The sequence below is a fragment of the Penicillium riverlandense genome (genome assembly GCF_028828495.1).
Source record: "Penicillium riverlandense strain IBT 135883 chromosome Unknown utg000011l_segment0_segment0, whole genome shotgun sequence".
Taxonomy (NCBI): Eukaryota; Fungi; Ascomycota; class Eurotiomycetes; order Eurotiales; family Aspergillaceae; genus Penicillium; species Penicillium riverlandense.
The window spans coordinates 991,085-1,012,750 of NW_026643201.1; the positions used below are offsets into that span (position 1 = coordinate 991,085).

Here is a 21,666-nt window from a genome sequence, read left to right on the forward strand (position 1 = left end):
TTTCTGGCCGAAGAAGTATTTTGAAGCCCAAGATAGCCTCATGCAATTATAACGTTAAGTATCTAACATGACAAATTAACAATTATAATAAATATTAAGGAGTGTATTCTATTATACTACCATAGTTTTAATCTGATTCGATCTATTGTTGTTGAATCTATTGCACATTCTACGGCTGATGTCATTCTTCCCCATCGCGCATCTCCGCCTTCCCTTCCGTCTCCAACACTTCCTTCCACCCCCACTTGCGCATGCCGCCGTTCGTCCCTCGCAAGCGCTTCTCCTCTGAGGATCCGCCCCCGGCCAAGCGTCTCCGGCCGGACGACCAGGACCAGCCTACACCTGTCATCCCCGAATCCGATGCGGACTCCGATTCAGACTCCTCGCTGAGCGACGCGCCCGAGGAGCTTGATCACCATGACAAAGATTCAGAGGAGGAGGACATCGACTGGGAGGATGCTATAGACACCAAGACCACGAGCGCGACGACACCCGCAACGTCAGGTCCGGAGCTCCAGGATCTCGAGCTGACTCTGGACAAGAACGACGTGCAGACGGTCGACCTCCTAGACAGCAAGAAAGGGCCGACCAAGATCGAGCGGCAGATCCGCATTCAGAGTCATTGCATGCATGTCCAATGCTTGCTCTTCCATAATGCGATTCGCAACGCATGGACCAATGACGCCGAGGTTCACGATATTCTACGTCGCAAGCTGCCAGATGGAATCCACAAAGAGGTCAAAAAATGGCGCATTGCATCCGGACTCGAACTGCCAGAGCCCAAGCCAGAACCCAAGGGCAAGAAGAAAGGCAAAAAGGCTCAAAAGAACAAAGATTGGGGCGAAGACTCGGAGAGGTTAGAGCCTGGACAGCCGGATATGAGTCGGGGAGATCCCATCATCCCTCTTTTGAAGGTGCTGGTCGCGTACTGGAAGAAGCAATTCTGCATTACTGCGCCGGGTTTACGCAAACATGGGTACAGACCGGTTGCCTCCCTTGAAGCCATCCTCTCTGCGTTTCGCCAGGAAGAACACGACCCGGAGCAGCACGGAGAACGCATTTGCGGCGTCGATGAGTTCCGCTCCGCCGCGGAGCATATGCAGGGCTCACGGGATGTGGGTGCTCAGCTCTTCACCGCCCTCATCCGGGCGCTGGGCATTGAAGCGAGACTGGTTGGCAGTCTGCAGCCATTGGGGTTCGGCTGGACCAAAGCCGAGATCTACACCCCCCCCAAAGAGGAAGGTCCTCAGAGTGAATCGGTGCCTGAAGGGTCGGACAGTGATTCCGAACAGAAACAGCCACCAAGCAAAAAACAACCCTGTCGATACGACCAGGACCTGCCGTTTCCCATCTACTGGACGGAAGTCGCATCACCGGTCACTCACGAAATCATCCCTGTCGACCCGTTGGTCCTCTCCAACCCTGTGGCAACTACTCCAGAATTTCAGGCCGCGTTCGAACCGCGCGGCGCTAAGGCCGAGAGAGCGAAACAGGTAATTTGCTATGTGGTAGCACACTCCGCTGATGGGACCGCCAAGGATGTTACGACACGGTATCTACGACGACGGACATGGCCCGGCAAGACCAAGGGATTTCGGATGCCCGTGGAGAAGATCCCCATTCCTGGCCGCCGGGGCCAGTACTTTGAATACGATTGGTTCCGAGTGACGATGCGCGGATACGCACGACACCCAGACAACAGAACTGCGGTAGATGATATTGAAGACAGCCGGGACTTGCAACGCAAACAACAAGAGAAAAAGAAACCCGCACAGCCAGGTGACACGCTACAGAGCCTACGCACATCCACCGAGTTCGTGCTTGAACGATTCCTCCGCCGCGAGGAAGCTCTGCGACCTGGAGCCGAGTCCGTCCGCACCTTCATCGCCGGCAAAGGCGCCCGGGCCAAAGAAGAACCGGTCTATCGACGCGCCGACGTGGTGAAGTGTATGTCTGCAGAAAGCTGGCACAAGGAAGGACGCCAGGTCTGCACAGGCGCAGTGCCTCTCAAGCGAGTACCCATCCGGGCCGTGACACTCATCCGCAAACGCGAAGTCGATGAGCTAGAGCGTGAGACAGGTAAGAAACCCCTACAGGGACTGTACGCGCGCGACCAGACCGAATACATCATCCCGCCCCCGATTCAGGACGGAATCATCCCCAAAAACGACTACGGGAATATCGACTGTTTCGTGCCGAGCATGGTGCCACAGGGCGCCGCGCATGTTCCCTGGCCGGGAACTGTGCGAGTCTGCAAGAAGCTGGGGATCGACTATGCGGAGGCCGTGACGGGGTTTGAGTTTGGGTCGAAGATGGCCGTACCCGTGATCCAAGGTGTTGTTGTCGCCGCTGAGAACGAGTCACTGCTGAAAGATGCCTGGCGCGTGGATGCTGCGGAGAGACAGAAGCGTGAGCAGCTCAAGGCCGAGAAGAAGATCTTGCAGACCTGGCGCAAGTTCTTGTTTGGGTTACGCATTGTTGAGCGTGTTCGTGAGGAGTATGGTGGTGGTGATTCTGCCAAGGACCGGGAGCGTGATGCACATAATCCGTTTGCCAATCGGAATAGCAGCCGAGCTGAGATCCATGAGGAAGACGAGGGTGACGACAAAGACAAAAACCCTATAGACCACGGTGGGGGATTTCTTCTTCCAGGTGAGGATGACGACGCTGTGGATAATCCATTGATCGTGGAAGACCATCACCTAGATGATCGAAGCCATGTCGCTGGCCCATCGCAAGTCCAGGCAATTGACAAAGAGACTATTGAGCTCGAGGACACCACCGATGAAGACCAGGACGACAGCACCGAGTCCGAATACGCTCCGGGGCCCTCGAGGAGAAGGCGCCGCTGAACTCTGGGGTCAATGATGTATTATGAAAGGCTTAGGATTAGGAGTTCAAACAATAGGCGTCCAAACAATAGGCGTTCAAACAATAGGCGTTCAAACAATAGGCGTTCAAACAATAGGCGTTCAAACAATAGGATCTAACACTATTTCTCTTCCGTTGTCGCTGTCCGCCGCGGTAACGATATGAGGAAGGAACGATCTGGGTCGCTGCCGTCGCCAGCAACTTCCTCCCGCGTCCGAACTCTTCTTCCTTCTCTTCTTCATCTTTCTCCCTCATTTTCTATATCTATATCTATACTCCCGGCAGAGGGAAGTGAGGCAACATCTCCAGAACCGCTGTGCAATGCCGAATCCCAAATACATACGGAGAACGGACACTTTCGACCTTGCTCGGTGCCTACACACCGACCAACACGATGGCGTGTCAGATCGGCGGCGAGCCAGCCTTTCATCGAGGTTGAAGTCATTTCGGCATGTCTCCATCCGATTCTTACTTCTTCCCTCGTGATTACGCCCTTCTCCCAGAACGGCTTGCCTTTCCCCAGCTCTGGCACCGGCCAGTGGGGTTCTGCCAGCATGGCTTGCGTTCCCCCATCCCAGACGTCGGTCATCGTTCTAGAGCGCGCCGTGGTGCTCTCACGGATCTCGTCTGGCGATCTTGCAAAGGAAACTCCGCGACTGAGAAAGGCTACAGATGATGCCCAATGCCGATTCATGGAACGAGAGGGAGAAACTATCTCTTCAAGCAGATCCTGCACAGCATATCCTCGAATCATGCGTTTTCAAGGAAGAGATCAAGCTTTTCAGCCCACACGTTGTTCTTCTCTAGGAATCGATTGCTTGGCGACATCTGCACCTCGCCTGCTTGCTTTTTTGAATCCGTCAAATTTACAGATGGATTTCCTTACTGTATTGACGGTCTCCATTTTCCTCGACGTGCTTTTCAGGTAAGTCAATTATTCGCTTTCCATTCGAAATCAACGGCTGAGCTGTTATTCGCAAGATGTAACGGGGGAAAACGGTACTTGCAGTTGGACACGAAACATGCCCTGCGACCGCCACGAATTTATTCGGATAACCCGGTGATCTACCACGGTGAATCCTACTGCCGATACGCTCGTTGTAAGACAGCGACCCGGTATGCCAAACCATTCAAACTACGACGACATTACAAAGTTACCCACGGACTTACATACAGAGCATTCTCGACTACTGTGGGACAACAAGGTCGGATGCAGCATGAGGCTGGACGCTCCTAGCTTGCCGAGTGTGCTCAGTCCGGAGAAGAATTCAGCGGAGAAACCTACGTACTGCTGATATTTTCTTCTGCTTTTCTCTTTACTCCGGTTTGTGCATTGTCAGTCTTGACTATATAGTTAGCATAATTCATCTTACCAATTGATTACATTGAATTCCACCAATCCATTGCTCTCGTTATCGATTCTGTACACGTTCCACTTATATCGATTGGGTCTCGTCTCGGCCAGGGTAGAATTCCAACTTTGGAATTTAACCTCACCATAGTCGCTGATTGGAGTCGGCACGTACTTGTATCGAGCAAATTTTGATAATCCGGAGGTGTTTAATGCAACCAGCCTTCATGCTACAGTTAGTTATGCTCGCGAGTTGTTTTGATCGCGCAAGCGATATCGACATGGCGAAGTTTTGTATACACTTGGCGGGTATCCTTAGTGACGAGGTCAACTGTCGGTTGATCATCACAGGCGATTCGAGCCATTTTTTCCGCTAGAAAATCCGAGGCCATTGAGTAATTACTTCTACCAAATGGCTATCTTATCGGAGCGGTATAGCTAGATGATGACCCTATCAATTCCTGCATGATGCCGAGATTTCGTATTACAAGAATGCTTCTCTGACGTGTTCGTCTAGTTTTAAGACACTGTCTACACCTTTCCAAAATATTGAGTCGATTCGCAATAGTCCAAGACGAAGGCAAGGCAGAACATCAGCTTTGAGGCGCATGTCTCGGCGTACCTGGTGTAAGATGTTCACCCATGAAGTAGCCTCGGCTGTGTCAAAGGATATGAAGGCCATGAGCAATATTTGGAAGCAGATAGACGAGAATGCCGTCGCGGCCCAGGCGGGCCATAGTGTTTCCAGATCATTGGGACTCAAGTCATGAACAAATGCCACAGCAGCGGATATACTGTGTTGGGCCCGGATGCGAGCTTGCTCACGCACGACAAGGATATCCGATGATTGATTGTGGTTTATCGAGGACTGACTGAATGGCCTGAAAATTGCGCGTATGATACTGAGCTTGATATAATGGTAACTCATCTCCAGCATACGCTCCGTCTTATTGGGGTTGTTTTGATGGTGCCATGAGGTGATCTCATGGATTAAGGGTTCAGCTGCGGCGAGCGTCTTCTCATAGTCTGTACACAAACTTTGAACAGCACGAGGTGCGCTGAAATTTGTCAGTCACAGGTGGCGTTCGCACAGTCGCAGAAAACTCACTAAAGCTGAGTGATTGTTTGGTCAAGAAGAGACTCTAGTTCAGATTGCTTCAGGACTGTCGACCATGCATGGGAACTTAGGCCGCTACCGAGCTGGTCTGCAGACTCAATCGTAGTCACAAGCCAGTTTTCGGAGTTAAGCAATGGTGGACGGCCAAGACTGAGCGCAAGCCATTTATCGACCGTGTAGACGCAATATGACAGGCGCCTCCGCTGCGAAATTTGCCATGGTGGTATTCGCCACGACTTCGGATCAAGGTGCAATCCTAACGAATGGGCACAGGAGACAAGTGTACCGAGTTGGGCCCATCTGAAACCGCTATCCTGCACAATCGGGTTGGGAGGAGGTCGGATGACCAGTAGAAGCATTGTCTGTATGGTTGGAATGGTTGGTGCATGTGTCTCATATGCAAGTGCGTCGTTGATTATTTTATATAGCGCTTTCGCAGAGGGTTTCTCGTAGGCAAGATCGATGCATAGTCTTTCATGAAATTTGGTGAAGGGCTCTGCCAGCAGGTAAACGCTAGCTAGAAGATGCGGCGGACTGGACCGTGGGTCTAATTGTTTTGATGAGCTTAGGATGGGATATTGCGGCATCACGATCTTTTCAAAAAGATCAATCAAGCACTGTCCGATGTCCGCTGAGACTATGGTTTCGAGGTTAACTCTCTGCTGTTGTGCGGGTAGGTAGTCGCATCCAGTCTCTTCCCTGCCAACGGAAAATATTGATGGTTGGGCAAGTAGGAATTGAACCGGACATTCTTCCAGGCTCACGGACTGGATTTCAAGATTTTTGAAACGAAAATTGCCGGACGAGTCAAAGCGGTACTGTTGTAAAAGAAACGGATCCATGTCACCGCTACAGCCGAGAAGCAACGGAGAACTGGAATCTTCAGAGTCGAGAGAGACTTCACCTCTTGTTCCCTGCGTGTTGTCTGCTGGACTGTCGTCAGGGCAGGGAAAATCGGGCATTCCAGGAGATGGATAAACAAAGTTTCCTGGGCTAAATCCTGGAGGCCACATCCTGTCGCCAAAGCCTCCTGAGAAAGAGGTGAGGTGTTCACCAAAGATCCCTTCCATATTTCCAGGGCCACTGGGGGTTTGGATTGCACTTTCTTCGTTGTGACTCGGCATCAACGCGTCAAATGCCATTGAGCCATCCAATGGTGAAGCCATATGTTGTGCTTCGGTTGGGCTGATTCCTGATCCTTGGATCCCACTTGGGTTGGACGTGTGCTCAATAGCTCGCCGCGGTCGGTTTGTGGGATGTTGGAAGGTGCATTCTTTTCTGTGGAGTGTACAGAGATAACAAGGAGGCTCACTGTCGATGCGGCATGCTGCTTTCCGCGCCCGACAGGAGTCGCAAGCTCGGTTACGCTTGCTCATATATTTGCGGCCTTGACTCAACATGGCCGCACAACCGTGGGAGAGGCTCTCTGCAAATGTGACCTCAGGTCGATAAGCCTGAGCTTGAGGTGGAGAAGAACATCGGCTCTATCGGCCTAAATTGATAACGCTCTCCTCTTATCTTAGTACTCAGACAGCCGGTGGATGTTTCGGTGAAGTCACTGAGATAACTGCTCTCCGCGTGTTCGAACTATTAGTCACGGAATTTATCCCGGAATTTATCCCGGACCCGCAGCGCCATGCTTTTTACTCTTGAGGACGCTCCGGGAAATTCAACTAATGAGCCAAAATGTTCAGTGGTGCATTCTATCTAGCTATTCTGCAGCAATTCTTTTTTTTCTAAAACAAATATACACGGTAGATTCATTTTCAATGTGCAAAACCTCTCCGGACTGCTATATAGATCGGTCGGCAAGTCACTTACTTAGTAGCCTTTCCGAAATGGACTTCCCGGAGAATTTTGCACGTGTCCTCGATGTACGCAAAGCTCTGGGATAACCCTCTATCGGGGTGGTTGTATTGGCCAAAGGCGTGCGGGACTCCAGGGTATCGCTTGATCGTGACCTCATTTCCAGCCTCTCTCATGAGAGCCCCATAGAACTCGCCTTCATCCCGCTCGAGATCAAATTCCGCCGTTATAATGTGCGCTCGTGCGAGATTCTCAAATGAAGGAGCCAGTACTGGGGTGCAGATCCAATCTTGAGTCAGGATTCTCTCTTGTTTATCTAGTGAACGGTTAGCAAATCATTCGACGCTGAGCAATATCCGAGCCTCACCGTTGTCATCGCCTAGCCAGTATTTGAGAAACCACTGTTCTCTGCCCAGAGGTCCCCACGGTGCATCATGATACAGCAAAACACTTTCATATGGACAAGTTTCCCTGTTGAGTGGACGATTTCTCAGACAATAGCGCATATCCGTTGCTGGCACAATAAGTAGCTGGAGCTTGAGGTCCACTCCTTCGTTGCGGGCGAAATGGGCCATGACTGCTGACATATGGCCTCCAGCTGAAAGACCGCCAATGGAAACGCTCAAGGGGTTGATGTTGAGTTTGGTGGTATTGGCAATCGTCTGTATAATACAATCCGTCACCAACGATTCTCCAGTTAGCCTTTAATCGAGACTGTGCTTACCCACTTGACTGCGTCCCAAGAGTCGTAGATGCTGGTCGGGTACGGGAACTCCGGGGCAAGTCGGTAATCCACATCAATGACCTTGATTTGAGCCTTGTTGCACATATATCGGCACCATGCCGCTTCACTGTTCAGATTTCCAAGCACCCAGCCGCCTGAGAAAAGAGAAATGGATTAGAGTCGTCATGGTTTGCAATTTATGATGAATACAACATACCCCCATGGAAATTCAAATGAACGGGAAATGGTCCAGGGCCCTCTGGGGTATATACCCTAATTGTAATTTCCCCGGCTGGCTGTGAAACAGGGATCTCCAGATCCTCAACATGAAAAACGGACGGCCCTTAGAAGAGGAACACGAGTTTTAGAAACATAGATACAAAAAGTAAAATCGTGGAAGGCTATCACTTACCTGGAAACGTAGGATATGTGAAGCTGTACTTCGCCGGACTGTTCCGGTATTCTTCAATGCTCACCTCGTCTGCCCGTACCATTGAGCTTCCATGAGTTTCCCAAAGATCAACCCATTCGGGATCCAGTCCCCGCAATAGCTTTTCGGGGATGGATAGTCGAGCCTTTTGAAGATTGGGCTCTGTGACCATTATGGTTGTACTCGTACTTGCCATGTTGAGGCCCTTTCGGGTGAAAGGTCAAAATATGGAGGGTGAAACAAATAGTGTTAGAAGAACTTCTCCAGCTTTGAAGACTTACGCGATTGAAGAAATGAGAATAAAACTCCAAACTTCTAGGAAATTCCCATTCTATTTTCCTGTGGTCCAATTGGCGGCATTCAGGAACCTATTACCAGGTCCGATCTAGGGCCCGATAGGCACGGGTGGAGTGGATACTCCTATCAGCGGGGAAGGCCTCCTGTTGAACCGATGTGGACCATGCACCCCAGATTCTGCTGGGCCAATGTTTGGTTAAATTAACCCATCTACCCTGCTTCTGGGTGTAATGGGACATGGTCTTCTGACAGCCGGTCTTTGGAGACGAGACTAAAGGAAACACCTGTAAACGACTCCCCCTGGCTGAGAGTCTAAAATGGACAGTGCGCTACACGATCTCCCGGGGAAAACCCTCGACGACTCCGGAGCAGCACCGTCACCAGCGGCGCTGAGTGGGCTCCGTCGCGTCCCTGATAAATTTCCACCCGTGGCCTTGCTGATCCTTATTGTCGAGGTGAGTTACCCTCGAGGTCCAACAATCTGAGAGTACTGGGTCGCTAACATTGACAGTTGGGTGAACGATTCACTTACTTCGGGCTGAGTGGACCTATTCAAAACTATATCAAGTATGTGTGATTCAGTCTGTCTATTCACCTAATACTAATGAACACCTTCGATAGCAACCCGTATGATCCTGGGTCAGATCTGCCAGGTGCCCTCGGCAAGGGCCAAGCGGTGGCATCAGCCTTGGGGAACTTCTTCAAATTCTGGGCATATGCGTCCACAATAATAGGTGCAATCATGGCAGGTCCGTTAGAAATTCTCTCAGAAGCCATGGTCAGGTTTGCTGAACATCCACAGATCAGTATTTAGGGAAGTTCAAAGCCATCGCCGTCTCACTAGCGATATACATTGTTGGTCTAATTGTTTTGGTGAGCACATCGACACCGCAAGGGATTCAAAGCGGCGCTGGCTTTGGAGGCCTTATTGCAGCAATGGTCATCATTGGTCTAGGCACAGGTGGCATCAAGGCGAATGTGACGCCGATGTGTGCTGAGCAGTACCAGAATGCAGAGCCTGTAGTGAAAACGCTCAAGTCAGGGGAACAGGTCATTGTGGATCCCGAACTAACTGTCGAACGCCTCTTCATGTGGTTCTACTGGGTAGTCAATGTCGGAGCTCTTTCGCCTTTGATTACGGTCAATGTCGAGGCGAAGAAGTCATTCTGGCTGGCCTATCTAATACCTTTGATGTAAGAGCATGTCAAGATTAACATGTGCAAACTATCTAACCCGTTTCTAGAGCCATTATACTGTCGGGAGTTGTGTTTTTGGCGGGTCAAAAACGTTACGTTAAGATTCCACCAAAGGGGTCAGCTATCATCGACGCGTGCCGTGTATTGAATATTGTCCGCCAGGAGAAGCATTTCAAAAATGCAATGCCCTCGGCTCTTCAGGAATCAGGAAACTTGAATAAGTATCCGTTCGCACTGGCTCCTCATTATACAGATGAGTATGTCTCAGACGTTCGTCGAGGCTTCATGAGCTGCAGGGTGAGTTAAACCGCAAATGAGAATGTTGTCATATCACTAACGAAGCTCAGATGTTTATTTTCTTTCCCTTTTATTTTATCTGTTGGATCCAGATCTGGAACAATCTCATTTCTCAAGCCGGGCAAATGGCCCTGCATGGGACCCCGAACGACCTCCTTCAGAACCTAGACCCAATTGCCCTGTGCATTTTCATCCCGCTACTTGACTGTAAGTACTACATTTCCTTCGTTTGTCTAAATTCCCCCGACGATCGAAATCTTATTCTTCATAGTGGGGATCTATCCAATGCTTCGCAAATTCAAAATCAACTTCAGTCCAGTGCGCCGGATTTTCACTGGATTCCTTCTGGCCTCGTTTTCAATGGTATATGCTAGCGTCTTGCAACATTACATCTACATCTCTCCTCCGAACAGTATACATGTGTGGATTCAAGCCCCCGCATATATTTTCGTCGCCTTCTCAGAGGCCTTTATCATTGTCACCGGTCTTGAACTTGCATTTACGCATGCGCCTAAAAAGTAAGTTCCTCCTATCGCGGATTTGGAGAATCCAACTGTGCTGACAGGTCGCGCCTATAGTCTGAGGTCTGTAATTTCGGCCCTTTTCTGGCTTACGATTGGCATTGCTGCTGCAATCTGCATCGGTTTAAGTCCGGTTTCACAAGATCCTTATCTTGTTTGGATGTATGGGTCACTCGCAATTGTTGGGTTTGTGGCAGGATGTTTGTTTTTCATTTGCTTTCGAAAGAGTGATTCCCTCGACCCGGTTGCGCAACGTCTTTTTGAAGGTGTACCGGTAGGAACTTACGCGGCAGCGGATACCTCCGATCGTGTGGGAAATGGAAAGTCTAGTGAATAGTTTCATATTTTGGCATCATCATCAGACTCAATATATATATTCTTTTTCTTGTTGTGAATTCTCTAGCAACTTGAATACCCATCACCGTCTTGGGCACATGAAGTCGGTTATCTACATGCACAACTCTCTCCCATGTCTAGCTTCAATTAATCATCTCTTTTCTTATCAGTGGATGTTCTACTGTGTTCTTTCCTCGATAATCCCACGAAATACCACTTGACGTGTTCTGGACTCTTTTTATTATCTTGAGGCATGAAATATGACTGCGAAAATGTTGCGGCCCCTAAGAAATCGTGGGACGATGGCTGGAACGTTGCCCGGTATCGCCGACTATCGGCCAATGAAAAGCGACGCCGACGGGGGTCGAGGATGAATGCCGCCAATCGGAGTAGCTCTGGCGAGGGAGACTGATTCGTGAACTTCGACGATAATTTGGCACGTCCACAGCGTCTAAATAAATCCTATTACCGGGAAAAAAAATCACACTTGATTATTGGGAAATTCAGTGGTTACCATAATGAAGAGCGAAACTATTGTCGTTCTCGGGTGAGTCTCTGGTAGATCTGAAGCGGCCTTTCTCATTGTCTAATCCGAATATTGCTTTTCAGTGCTGGGGTCATTGGCCTTGATGTCGCTTTGGCGCTCGCAGAAAAGGGTCTTGCAAAGTACACAACTATCATTGCTGAGCATCTTCCAGGGGACACATCTGTCAATTACACCTCACCATGGTCAGCATGAGCCTAGGCACTGCACTGAATACGAACTTTGAATAACCGAACCTTCAGGGCTGGCGCGAACTTCTCCGCCATTTCCTCGAGCGATCAGAAAGCTTTGCGCTGGGACAAAATCGGCTACAAATATCTACTTCGCCTCGCTGCTCAAAATGGGACTAGAGCGTTTGTTCAGAAGACTACTTCCACGGAGTACTGGGATGAGATGCCTTCTCAGGAAAAGCTGAACTCCATGGCAGATTATCTCAAAGATGTATGCCAATGCTTCGGAAGTGCCTGAATCCACAGTACAACTAAGCTGATTGACTTTAGTTTTGCGTCATCCCCAAGACGGATTTACCTGAAGGGGTGGCATTTGGTGTTAAATTCACAACTGTGACACTGAATGCGCCCATGCACATCCGTTATCTTATTGAGAAGCTTCGTCTTGACTATGGTATCCAAGTTCTTCGCAAAAAGATTCCAGATATTCAGTCGGCGTTCTTAAGCCAAGATACACAACTTGTTTTCAACTGCACAGGAAACGGTGCTCGAGTTCTGCCTGGTGTTGAAGATTCCAAGTGTTTTCCCACCAGAGGACAGGTCGTACTAGCAAGAGCTGGGCATGTTAATCGCAATATAATGCGACATGGAAAAGACTACGAGACCTATATTATTCCTCGGCCGGGCTCAAATGGTAATGTCATACTGGGAGGCTTCATGCAAAAAGGAGTTAGGTGAGTCCCTCTCCCCAAATTCTCTACTATCTCTTTCTAGGAACTTACCAGTATGAATAGCACAGGTGATACCTTCAAAGAGGAGACGGAATCTATTTTGTCACGAACGAAAGCATTGCTTCCTGATCTCAATTCTCCAATGACAGAGCCACTCGCCGTTTTTGCAGGGCTGCGCCCCTCGAGAGAGGGAGGTGCACGGGTTGCCATGGAAGAGATCGCCCTTAATTTCGGGAAACGAAAAGGGGTAATTGTTCATAACTATGGTGCTGGAGGAACCGGGTTCCAAGCTGGATATGGTATGGCCATTGAGGCTGTCCAAACCGCTGAAGGGGTTCTTCAGAGTATTCTCTCTAGCTCCGAAAGAAGCCGGTCGCGTCTATGAGGGACTAGATTGGGATTCAAGTACATAAGCGAAGTTGACGAAAAACGTCCCGGTGTGTTGAAGGACAAGAGATATATATTTCTCAAAACCTTGGCCCGGTCTGCAAAGGGGGTATCGCTGAAGTCCCAATACTGCATGTATCTACAATGACCCAGCCGGGGTTAGTATATCGCGCAGTATAAGAATATTGTTTATCACGCAAATTCCACAGACCAACATCAAATGACCTTGTGCATGATCCTTCTATTGCAAAACGTAGCACTCGGATTATTCTTACCTCATCATATCCGTAGGAAGGAGGTGTGGCCACTTAGCCCTAACTCTCACCCTCTCCCCCCTTGACCTCATCACTGCAGGGGATGCTTGAGATCAAGGCCATCCATCCCCAGTCCAGGAGTTAAAAATATGTCCCAGAGAGGATCAGAAAGCCCAATCCCTGAGAGAGTCCAGGAACAGACAGACAGGGCAGCTACACTCGCCCAGGAACCCAACCCAACTCCCACGACCAGCGCCGATCACCCCTTGCCTCCCTTCTATCCAAGATCGACACCGACTTCACTCTGATATCAAGCTAGAAGCATTCTAGTGATGGGCTAGAGAGCGCATCCCGATATTCGCTACATTCCTCGGAAGGGATGGTGCCGAACAGCGCTGTTTGTAGGGTTAGCGATGGGAGGGAATCTAAGCTTTCCCTCCCGCCCCCCTGGGATTCCTGGAGTAGCGCAGTGGAATTTGTATAAAAGCTACGAGAATGCCATTTTCTTCGTTTGATTTCGCATTCCGTACGCACTCGTTAATACCCGTCCCTTCCCTCGCTCATTATTGTTGCTTCTCAACGCCAGCTCGCCAGCCCACGCCGTCGCCCTTTGTCGTTCGCCGACGCTTCCTCTCATTTATACAACCAGATACTCGGAGAATCGCCAATATGGTCAAGTCTATCATTGCTCTCACTCTTCTCGCCGCTGCGAGTATTGCGGCACCTGTTTCGCAGCCGGGTGTATGTGCTCTTCTTCCTCATGGTTCTGATATGTAATATGCTAACTATTACCATGTAGAATGCGGTCATCCCTCGAGATGGAGATGGTAATCTCCTCGGCGGCTCGGATAGCGGTGTCGCCAAGCTGCTGGGCGGTCTGACTAGCCGCAACAGCGATGAGGCTGACAAGGGTAGTAAGGGGAATATACTGGCTGGCATCCCCATCGTCGGCGGCCTCCTCCGTGTACGTGTTTTGTCTTCCCTGGTAATCAACTCCAACTTCTGCTAATGATTGACTTCAATTATCAAGAAGAGAGAAGTCCAGGATCTTGAACCCCGGGCGGATATCCTAGGCAGCCTGCCCATCCTGGGTCCTCTTCTTGCCGTACGTGATGCCCAAATCCAGATAGATCCAAGTAGCGCTAACGTAATAACAGGCTGGTGACCAGAAAAAGGGAAAGGAAAACAAAAAGGGCACGGAGCACCAGACAACGAAGCATGCGAGGGATCTGGGTCTGTCAGACATTACTGGAAATCTCCCCCTCATCGGGTCCATCCTTGACTCGGTAAGTCTCTGCCATCCATACTCCAAAACAACTACTGCTAACAAAGCTTCCGAAGAAGACCGATGATGCAGACAAGAAGCGCGAGGCGGACAGCTTCAGCGCTCTCCTAGATGAAGCCGCCCCAGAGTTGGTATGTACCCATTGAGTGTGAGGGGGAAAAATGTGCTAATACTGCTTCAGCAACGCCGGGACGAGGAGCAGAAGCATGAGAATGAAGCCCGTGCCACACCTATCCAGGGCGCCACGCTACTCGATGTTCTCTTCAAGAACGGTGTTCTCGGCCGGCTCAAAGGTATTATTCCTGCAGCATAAATCTGTTCTTGGAAGGTCCTACAGGTTCTGTCATCTGTAATGGAAGGAGAGAGAACGAGATGGGTTAGGGAGGTGGTGACGGGGATAGCTTTTTCGATGTTGATTCTGCTGCTGTAGTTATTGTTGAACGTGAGCTGCAATGTCAGAAGATGATTTCCCGGATAAACATACTACGCCATATTTTTGGAGAAGGGCAAAGACAGAAGAAAGCCCGAATTGAGGGGATTGTCATTATATTGACGAAGCAAAGCAGCCGCAGCTGGAAGAACCAAAGCAAAACAGAGCAAGAAAACACCGAGATCGTAATTCGTCCTGCTGCACGCAAAAGCCGCCTATTCCCAGTGAACGAGCGCCGTTGGGGGTATCAAATCAATCCATGCGAGAAGACCAAATCCAAAGAAACGAAAACAAAACTAAAGAAAGAGCAGACCATGACTGACGACTGCATGAGAGGTCAGTCGTAGTCCTCCATGTCCAGATCACCCACGTCCACCGTCGTCCCTAGCGCCTCTTTGCCTTCCCGTATCATATTCTGCAACTGCTTGTTCAGCCGGCGGATACTGGCATCTTCCTGGCGCTCCTTGCGACGAAGCTGCGCCGCATATCGCTGCACTTCCGCGGAGCCCGGGGTATCTTTGGATCGAGGTGATGGCAAACCTGCACTCTTCGTTGGACTCTTCGTTGGGCTCCTGGTTGGCGTGGAGGGTCGCGCACCGGAGGAATACGCAGCTCGTTTGTTCAGACGCGGAATCTGTGCTGGCCGTCGACGAGGACTGGACGCTTGGTAAGCCCTGCGAGCGCGTAGAGAAGGACTGCCAGTGTCGACGAATGGATCCTGGGACTCGGTTGGCACGACGACCCAGTTCCGGTCGACGTCTTCCTCGGGATACTGGCCCGGGATCGGAGTCAAATGAACTTTGTTGTGCGACCTGAAAGTGTTGTCTTTCTCGACAGAAGATGGTGACTGCCATGTACTGGGATCGAGTTGTTGTCCCGGCCCGGCGGCCATATCGTAGCCGCGTCCGCCGCCTGCGTAGAACCCGCGGAATGCGCCGGACCAGCACAAGTCCAGGACCTTGCCGACGGCGTTGATCACCGTACGGCCCCAGCCCACGGGGGTTGCGGGATCCGAGCCATCGATACTGGGGGACGCGACGCACGAGTCGCGCCGGCTGCGTTTGCGGCTGTTGCCGCTGGGCTCGGCGGGCGCTAGGGAATCCACGCTGGCGTCAAGAGAAGGGGGTAGGAAGGATTCGCGGTATCTGTTCTGGCGGTAGTCGAGCTCGGCTGAGTGGTGCTCGTCTGCCGTTGTTGATGACGTGCTTGTTTGGGTCGGATCGCGGAGCAGCGGCGTGGACCGGACCAGCTCGGTCGGGGGTTGCAGACGGGGCTCCAGAGGCTCTGTGTCACGTCGAGAACGCTTACGCCCGATGGAGTGATAGAGGGATGAAGTCGCGGAAGTCGAGTTTGGCACCTGGAACAGTGGTTCGGGTGCGCTGGAGAGATCCAGCTTGGGCGGCGCAGGCGACTCGAAGTTGAAGAAGGGCATGCTGGTGTCGGGCATTCTGGCGAAAAGCAAATAATGAAAAGGGGGAAGAGGAGGATTCTCCCCCGGGGTGGTTGGTGAGTGAGAGGAAAGAGAGAAAAAAGAAAGTTGAGGCACTAATGATGACACTAGTGGGTTACTACAACAACACCCAAGTCACTACTTCGTATCGGTTTCTGGAGTTAAATTACTCTCTCTCTCACTCTCATATGGAATCAGTACACACATCATAGCCGCTGGCTTGTCCAGTTTTTGCCAGCGGCAGCAAGCCCGTCTTCACCATCCACAAGCACACACCACCCCTCATGGCCTTGTCCACCATCGCCGGCAATCACGGCCTCGAAGTGCTCTCGTGCATACCCCAACACGCTATCATCAAAGGTTCCCGGCTGCAACCACACCGCCGGAATGCCTACCGAGTGAGCCTCTTCAAGCACCTTGAGCGTCACGGGTGGTGGGGTCACCACGGACAATGAAGTCTGCTTCGGGTTTGGTAGCGCGGAAGGGGAGGGCTCAGTTTTTATCGAAGTCGAGGGAAGAGAGATCTCCGCGGCTCGCGGGTTGAGGGGGGTCACGGGCAGCGAGTGCTGGTGGTACCAGGCAAGGACTGACGTGTGTTAATAGGTTATTCATGGCATAGATTGATTGGGGTGGCTCACTTTTGTAGCCAAACTTGGCCGGGTCGTTGCTGGCCCCGGCGACGGCGAAGCGGGGGGAGGAGAAGAAGCGCTTGACCGCGGTTTCCATATTGACAGTAGATGTATTTGTGGAATTAATGATTCCAACACGAGTTCGTCTGTAGAAGGAGAGAGCGTGAAGCGGAGAGGAAAAAGAAGAAGAGGCTAATACCTCGGTCCTTATCTCCAAGTTTACCGCGGGCGGTGGCGGCCGTAACTTGCATGTTCTATGGGAGGCATTCCCAGTCACAAATCGTGGGGTTAGCTCCTAATTGCCCCGAAACCTGCAAGGAAAGCTCCACCGATCACCTAATATTCTTGCTCGATATGTGAAAGTAATTTGTGACTTTCTTCAGGGGCCGAAAATGGCCAAAACCCACCCGGCCGTCCATCATGCTGCTCGAACCACAGTCTACAGTAAGACAGATATGGCGGAATGAGGGTTGGTGACTTAGTTTGGCACGACTTGATCGTAATAAGTCTACATTCAATTTGGAACAGAGACAGAAAAATTGTCAGCGTACATACTGTGATATCGTTAAACTGGTCAAGTTCACACTGCCGGTGGTGATTAGCGATGACTAAGCCATTTAACCTCATCGGGTGCCTGTTTTGACCCCACTGCATCAATCTTGCGCTTCTCTATTTATGATTCTAATATCTCAGGGGAATTCCTTGACCTATAATATGTACACAGACGAAAGATAGGGCGCTGAATCATGTATGTGAGATGATAGCCCTTTTGACGGTGATGCACAAGACTCATCCTTCAAATAGACGTCATCATCGACGGGAACCTACAGATCTATAATCCAACCAAAAGGTATTCGCAGCTAAATATTGAATACCTGGTTTGGTCTCTCTTGCCTTTGTGGGCAGGATCGGTTCCTCTGTCCTCTTCACTCTTCACTTCTCTTCTGCTGCTTCCAGCCGGGTCTCTGGTACGGGTCTGCAATATCATCCTTGGATTAGATCTCAAACTCTCCGCGCAAATGTCTCACAGCGGATCAAACACCCCCGGGGCAACTCCCCTCGCCATCATCCCCATCGATATTGACACAGACTCCGACTACGACTTTGATCCTGACGATGGTGGCATGCAACTCGATCCTCCAGAGCCAGCCTTGGCAGTACCCCGACTCGGATCACGAAGGGGGTTGCATGGGGGTATGTCAAACGATGTCGTTTCCCTCTACCTCCAATACCACTCACACAAGACAGAATACTCCATCCCCGATCTCGACTCCCCTCGCTCAGACCAATCAGCACAAATGAGCCACACAGCAACCCTCCAGCAGGATGCCCGCGCTCACAACCGTATCCGCGAAGAGAAGAATGCCGCCCTGGCTGTATTGACGAACTGGGAGCTACTCATGACATACGCTCTCGCCAACAATGAAGTGAGTATGCCCTTTCTCTTTCCTCCACCTTGCCTGGGCATACTCAAATACTAATCAAAACAGTCCGTCCCCATGACCCGCCGCCGCTTCACAGCCAAGCTTATTGCCCCAGGCAACCCTCAAAAACAAGAGGAGCTCGTCGCCTCGCGCTGGGTTGCTCCTTCGGAGAATGGTCCCATTTTGGTTCCTGGCCGCCGGCGTGTCGTGGTCGACAACGACGACTCTGGCTGGAAGGGCCCGCGCAAGCCGCGCACTACCTCTTCTGGCACCGCGTCTCCTTCGAGGTCTGTATCACGCTCGGGCTCGAGATCTGCTTCTGCGGGGCAATCGCCTGCTCACCGTGGGAATAAATCTCAAGGGCGGAAATCGGAGGGTTCGTTATTTGGGTCGTAGGACTGGGCAGGAAGGGATCAGCCAGTGAATGGCTGCTATGGTTTAGACTATGATTTTTTATCCTCGAGGCTTATCTTCCTGGTTGTGTTACTTAGATAGGCCACTATCTCATGTCTCTTGGATCCGAATAACCTCTTCGTCACTTCGCCATCACCATCGCCGTCGTCTTCTGCGCCGTTCTGTCGGCAACTGATATGGAGCCACCAGATGTACGGGCAGCGGGAAAACTTATTCTGACCATCTGTTATAGCTACATCGACGTGGCCCAGCGTTTGTTCCATCACCGCACTTCACTTAAATTTTTCTAAGTCGCCGCAACCATGACTTCCAATATTCCCGCTGTCGCCGCCTCGTCCGCCATCAACTCGAATGAGACGACATTCGGCCAAGGGATCAAGCTCTGGCAGCTAGCCGTCGCCTGGTCTACTGCGGCATTATGGGAAATGGTGCGTTTCCGAAAGACACATTTTGAACTTGAAACGAAGAAGTTGTGGACATAAACGCTGAATTTGCTGTCCGAACTGCGACGCGATCGAGAAACCATTCACGAGAGACGACGCCTACCTCTCATCACCGGGTTTGGAGCTCTTAGTTCAGATACACCCGTTAATGAAGCTTTCTGGCTCTAGAGGACTAATGAGGCTGATGAAATTGATCTAAATTGATGGATTGAGGAAGACTCTCCACAGTGGAAAGAAAATTGACGACTGAGAAATGTTGGCTCGTTCACTATAATCGTCTTACTGATTTGCTTTGCTTTGCTCTCTGATTTGGAATAGAAAAAGCCGTAAAAAGAACCCACAAACTTATTTATTCTATATGTCTGTGATGATATGATGTGAATAGTCGATGTGCATAATGGTGTAGATACAATAGCCAAACACGGGAAGTTAAAAGAGGGATTGAAATAGGCGGTTTGATTCAAAATACAGTACAGTACAGCAGCAATTCGAGTGAATGTCTGTCCATGAAAAATAGTTCCTTAGGTACACAAAGGGTGAGCCCAAAAGCTCCAGTACGTATATACCTTGGTTATGGACTGGAGAGTAATGGGTATCATTAAGCATGTAGAACCACCATAACGTGGCCTGCCTCTTGTGGTGAACTCTGCTTCTTGTCTTTTCCAAAGACGACAAGACCAGACCCAATCGTCCACAATGGGTCTGGTCTAGCAGAGCAAGATGTACGGTATGCTTGCGCGGAGGAGAATCCAATCCAACGTCCGGAAGAAAGAAATCTACATCATATCCTCCTCTCTCAGACGCAGCTCCAACTGGAAAAGGCTCTCCGCGTCACCGACTTGCTTGCGTTCCGAAACCTCCCGGGTGCGGAGTCTCGAGCGCAACGCCTGCACGTTCATGGGCGTCAGTCCTCGAGAGGGCGCGGGGGTGGGTTCCGGCTCGATGTACGTGGTGTGCAGACGGTGCGAGGTGGTGAACCGGACCCGGCCATCTCTCATGACGGGTAATTGTCATTGCAGGGGCTCGGAGCTTGAGGATAATCGGTTCAGGTGGAGGTAGACGTCGGTGCCGTATCTGGATGGGTTGAGGTTAGTGTAGTCCGGTTGAGATGTGTAATTCAGAGACTCACCCCTCCATGCTGATCAGCTTGAGGTCTCCGCCAAAGTAGCGGGCGTACAGTCGACTGATGGGCAATCCATACCCGAACCCGGCCATCGGTGCTTTGAAGTCACTCTTGTCAAAGTCCGGGTCTAGGTTGGGTGTTTGCTCCACGGTCGTGTACATATACGTCCAGACGAGAGGGATCGCCGAGCGCGGGATACCGCCGCCTTCGTCGGAGACCTTGATCGTGATGTCCTCTTTGCCCTCCGCCACAATCACCTTGGTGACGGGGAAGTCTTCCTTGTCGGCACCGTGTTGCTCAACCACCGCACGCAGCGAGTTCTTGAGGGTCTCGAACAGCATATGCGACAGGTGGCCCGGCACATACATGAAGTTCAAGTCGTCCTTGCAGACTAGCTGCACCTTGGGCGCCTCGAACAAGCCATAGTAGTCCTCACAGACAAACCGGGCGTTCTCAATGGCTTCCAGCGCGATATCCCGGACATTGGTCTTGGTGCAGATAATCCCGACGTAATTGGGGTGCTTGACGTGTGTTTGTTCCGTTAACGCGATATGTTGCCCTATGAGCATTCGTATGCCTATTCGCGACATGTAAAACCGGTCGAGGAACGACTGGATCGTGGAGTCGATCTGCATCCGCTGGCGCTCCCGTTTCCATTCCAGAATGCCCTGGGCGACAGTCGTTACGACGCTGTCGTGCCGCCGCTTGATCTGCTGCAGGGTCTTGGCGAATCGCTGGTTATAGTCGTTCAACTCGGGCGGCCAATCCGCATGATGGTCGGCGGGGAAAAAGTATCGTCGCCCGGCGGCTGCCGCGGCTTTCCCGTTGCCATTGCAGGTGGAGTTCGAGGTCGGCGATGACCGGTACTGGCCCTCGCGCACGCTGGGATTTTGGGTGGCTTCGGAGAGAATCTTGGACGCCCCGCCGTTCATTCGGCTCGGTCGCAGCAGACGGGATTTGACTTCTTCTGTGAGCGACGGCCGGGGCAGCGTGATGATTTCCTGGCGCTGTGATCAGCATCACATGGGGCAATCGAATTCGATGACTCATACCTCGAACGACTGAGCATACCAGTCCTGCACCTTTTTGATTGAGGGCATTTCACTGAGCCCATCGGGCAGCTCGCCGAGATCCTGGACGCGGTGGGCGAGCCGGATGGGGAGCTCTTCGGAGAGGAATTGCGAGGCGCGGAACAGAGTGCCTACGCATGGGTTAGCTCGGTTCCTTGTGGTCGGTCGCAGCAGAAGGGTCGCATACCGGTAGACGGTCGGTCTCCGAACTGCACCATTTGTCTCAGCGAGACGCCGGTGGCGGGGAAGCTGGCATAGTGCCTGATGGTGTTCATCAGGCTCTCCGACGGCTTCCACATGCCTAGAGCGATTCCGGCCGTAACGGCCTGGGTTCAGCGGGGGGTCTTTTCTGGGCAGAGAGGAGAG

At 51.2% G+C, this 21,666-nt stretch overlaps 11 protein-coding genes across 11 annotated transcripts; 6 read left to right on the forward strand and 5 right to left on the reverse strand.

The window, feature by feature from the left end:
- Positions 1-251: 251 nt before the first annotated feature.
- Positions 252-2,852, forward strand: N7474_011090 (Rad4 family protein; the record flags this gene model as incomplete). The annotated part of the gene is made up of 1 exon (XM_057202500.1): positions 252-2,852. One exon carries the CDS (start codon positions 252-254, stop codon positions 2,850-2,852), a length of 2,601 nt encoding a protein of 866 aa, XP_057047784.1.
- Positions 2,853-4,706: 1,854 nt separating this feature from the next.
- Positions 4,707-6,739, reverse strand: N7474_011091 (transcriptional regulator family TF; the record flags this gene model as incomplete). The annotated part of the gene is made up of 2 exons (XM_057202501.1): positions 4,707-5,280; positions 5,331-6,739. The coding sequence occupies 2 exons, from the start codon at positions 6,737-6,739 to the stop codon at positions 4,707-4,709; spliced, it is 1,983 nt and encodes a 660-aa protein (XP_057047785.1).
- Positions 6,740-7,162: 423 nt separating this feature from the next.
- On the reverse strand, positions 7,163-8,502 carry N7474_011092 (alpha/beta hydrolase; the record flags this gene model as incomplete). The annotated part of the gene is made up of 5 exons (XM_057202502.1): positions 8,282-8,502; positions 8,087-8,212; positions 7,870-8,024; positions 7,513-7,807; positions 7,163-7,461 (listed from the first exon to the last, which is right to left on the reverse strand). Coding segments are annotated over exons 1-5 (1,089 nt in total), but the record flags the coding sequence as incomplete, so codon positions are not given.
- Positions 8,503-8,913: 411 nt separating this feature from the next.
- N7474_011093 (uncharacterized protein) lies at positions 8,914-10,947 on the forward strand (the record flags this gene model as incomplete). The annotated part of the gene is made up of 8 exons (XM_057202503.1): positions 8,914-9,051; positions 9,108-9,163; positions 9,218-9,345; positions 9,399-9,789; positions 9,840-10,089; positions 10,140-10,296; positions 10,361-10,607; positions 10,668-10,947. 8 exons carry the CDS (start codon positions 8,914-8,916, stop codon positions 10,945-10,947), a joined length of 1,647 nt encoding a protein of 548 aa, XP_057047787.1.
- Positions 10,948-11,464: 517 nt separating this feature from the next.
- Positions 11,465-12,776, forward strand: N7474_011094 (FAD-dependent oxidoreductase; the record flags this gene model as incomplete). Its single annotated transcript, XM_057202504.1, has 5 exons — positions 11,465-11,493; positions 11,556-11,675; positions 11,733-11,931; positions 11,991-12,394; positions 12,455-12,776. The coding sequence occupies 5 exons, from the start codon at positions 11,465-11,467 to the stop codon at positions 12,774-12,776; spliced, it is 1,074 nt and encodes a 357-aa protein (XP_057047788.1).
- A 925-nt stretch (positions 12,777-13,701) lies between these two features.
- Positions 13,702-14,630, forward strand: N7474_011095 (uncharacterized protein; the record flags this gene model as incomplete). Its single annotated transcript, XM_057202505.1, has 6 exons — positions 13,702-13,773; positions 13,832-13,996; positions 14,063-14,137; positions 14,190-14,318; positions 14,365-14,448; positions 14,499-14,630. The coding sequence occupies 6 exons, from the start codon at positions 13,702-13,704 to the stop codon at positions 14,628-14,630; spliced, it is 657 nt and encodes a 218-aa protein (XP_057047789.1).
- Positions 14,631-15,084: 454 nt separating this feature from the next.
- N7474_011096 (uncharacterized protein) lies at positions 15,085-16,194 on the reverse strand (the record flags this gene model as incomplete). Its single annotated transcript, XM_057202506.1, has 1 exon — positions 15,085-16,194. The coding sequence occupies one exon, from the start codon at positions 16,192-16,194 to the stop codon at positions 15,085-15,087; it is 1,110 nt and encodes a 369-aa protein (XP_057047790.1).
- A 209-nt stretch (positions 16,195-16,403) lies between these two features.
- N7474_011097 (CoA-binding protein) lies at positions 16,404-16,923 on the reverse strand (the record flags this gene model as incomplete). The annotated part of the gene is made up of 2 exons (XM_057202507.1): positions 16,404-16,783; positions 16,836-16,923. The coding sequence occupies 2 exons, from the start codon at positions 16,921-16,923 to the stop codon at positions 16,404-16,406; spliced, it is 468 nt and encodes a 155-aa protein (XP_057047791.1).
- Positions 16,924-17,845: 922 nt separating this feature from the next.
- On the forward strand, positions 17,846-18,307 carry N7474_011098 (uncharacterized protein; the record flags this gene model as incomplete). The annotated part of the gene is made up of 1 exon (XM_057202508.1): positions 17,846-18,307. One exon carries the CDS (start codon positions 17,846-17,848, stop codon positions 18,305-18,307), a length of 462 nt encoding a protein of 153 aa, XP_057047792.1.
- Positions 18,308-18,325: 18 nt separating this feature from the next.
- N7474_011099 (uncharacterized protein) lies at positions 18,326-18,646 on the forward strand (the record flags this gene model as incomplete). Its single annotated transcript, XM_057202509.1, has 1 exon — positions 18,326-18,646. The coding sequence occupies one exon, from the start codon at positions 18,326-18,328 to the stop codon at positions 18,644-18,646; it is 321 nt and encodes a 106-aa protein (XP_057047793.1).
- A 1,237-nt stretch (positions 18,647-19,883) lies between these two features.
- On the reverse strand, positions 19,884-21,599 carry N7474_011100 (PDK/BCKDK family protein kinase; the record flags this gene model as incomplete). The annotated part of the gene is made up of 4 exons (XM_057202510.1): positions 19,884-20,100; positions 20,237-21,231; positions 21,283-21,431; positions 21,488-21,599. 4 exons carry the CDS (start codon positions 21,597-21,599, stop codon positions 19,884-19,886), a joined length of 1,473 nt encoding a protein of 490 aa, XP_057047794.1.
- Between the last annotated feature and the right edge of the window lie 67 nt (positions 21,600-21,666).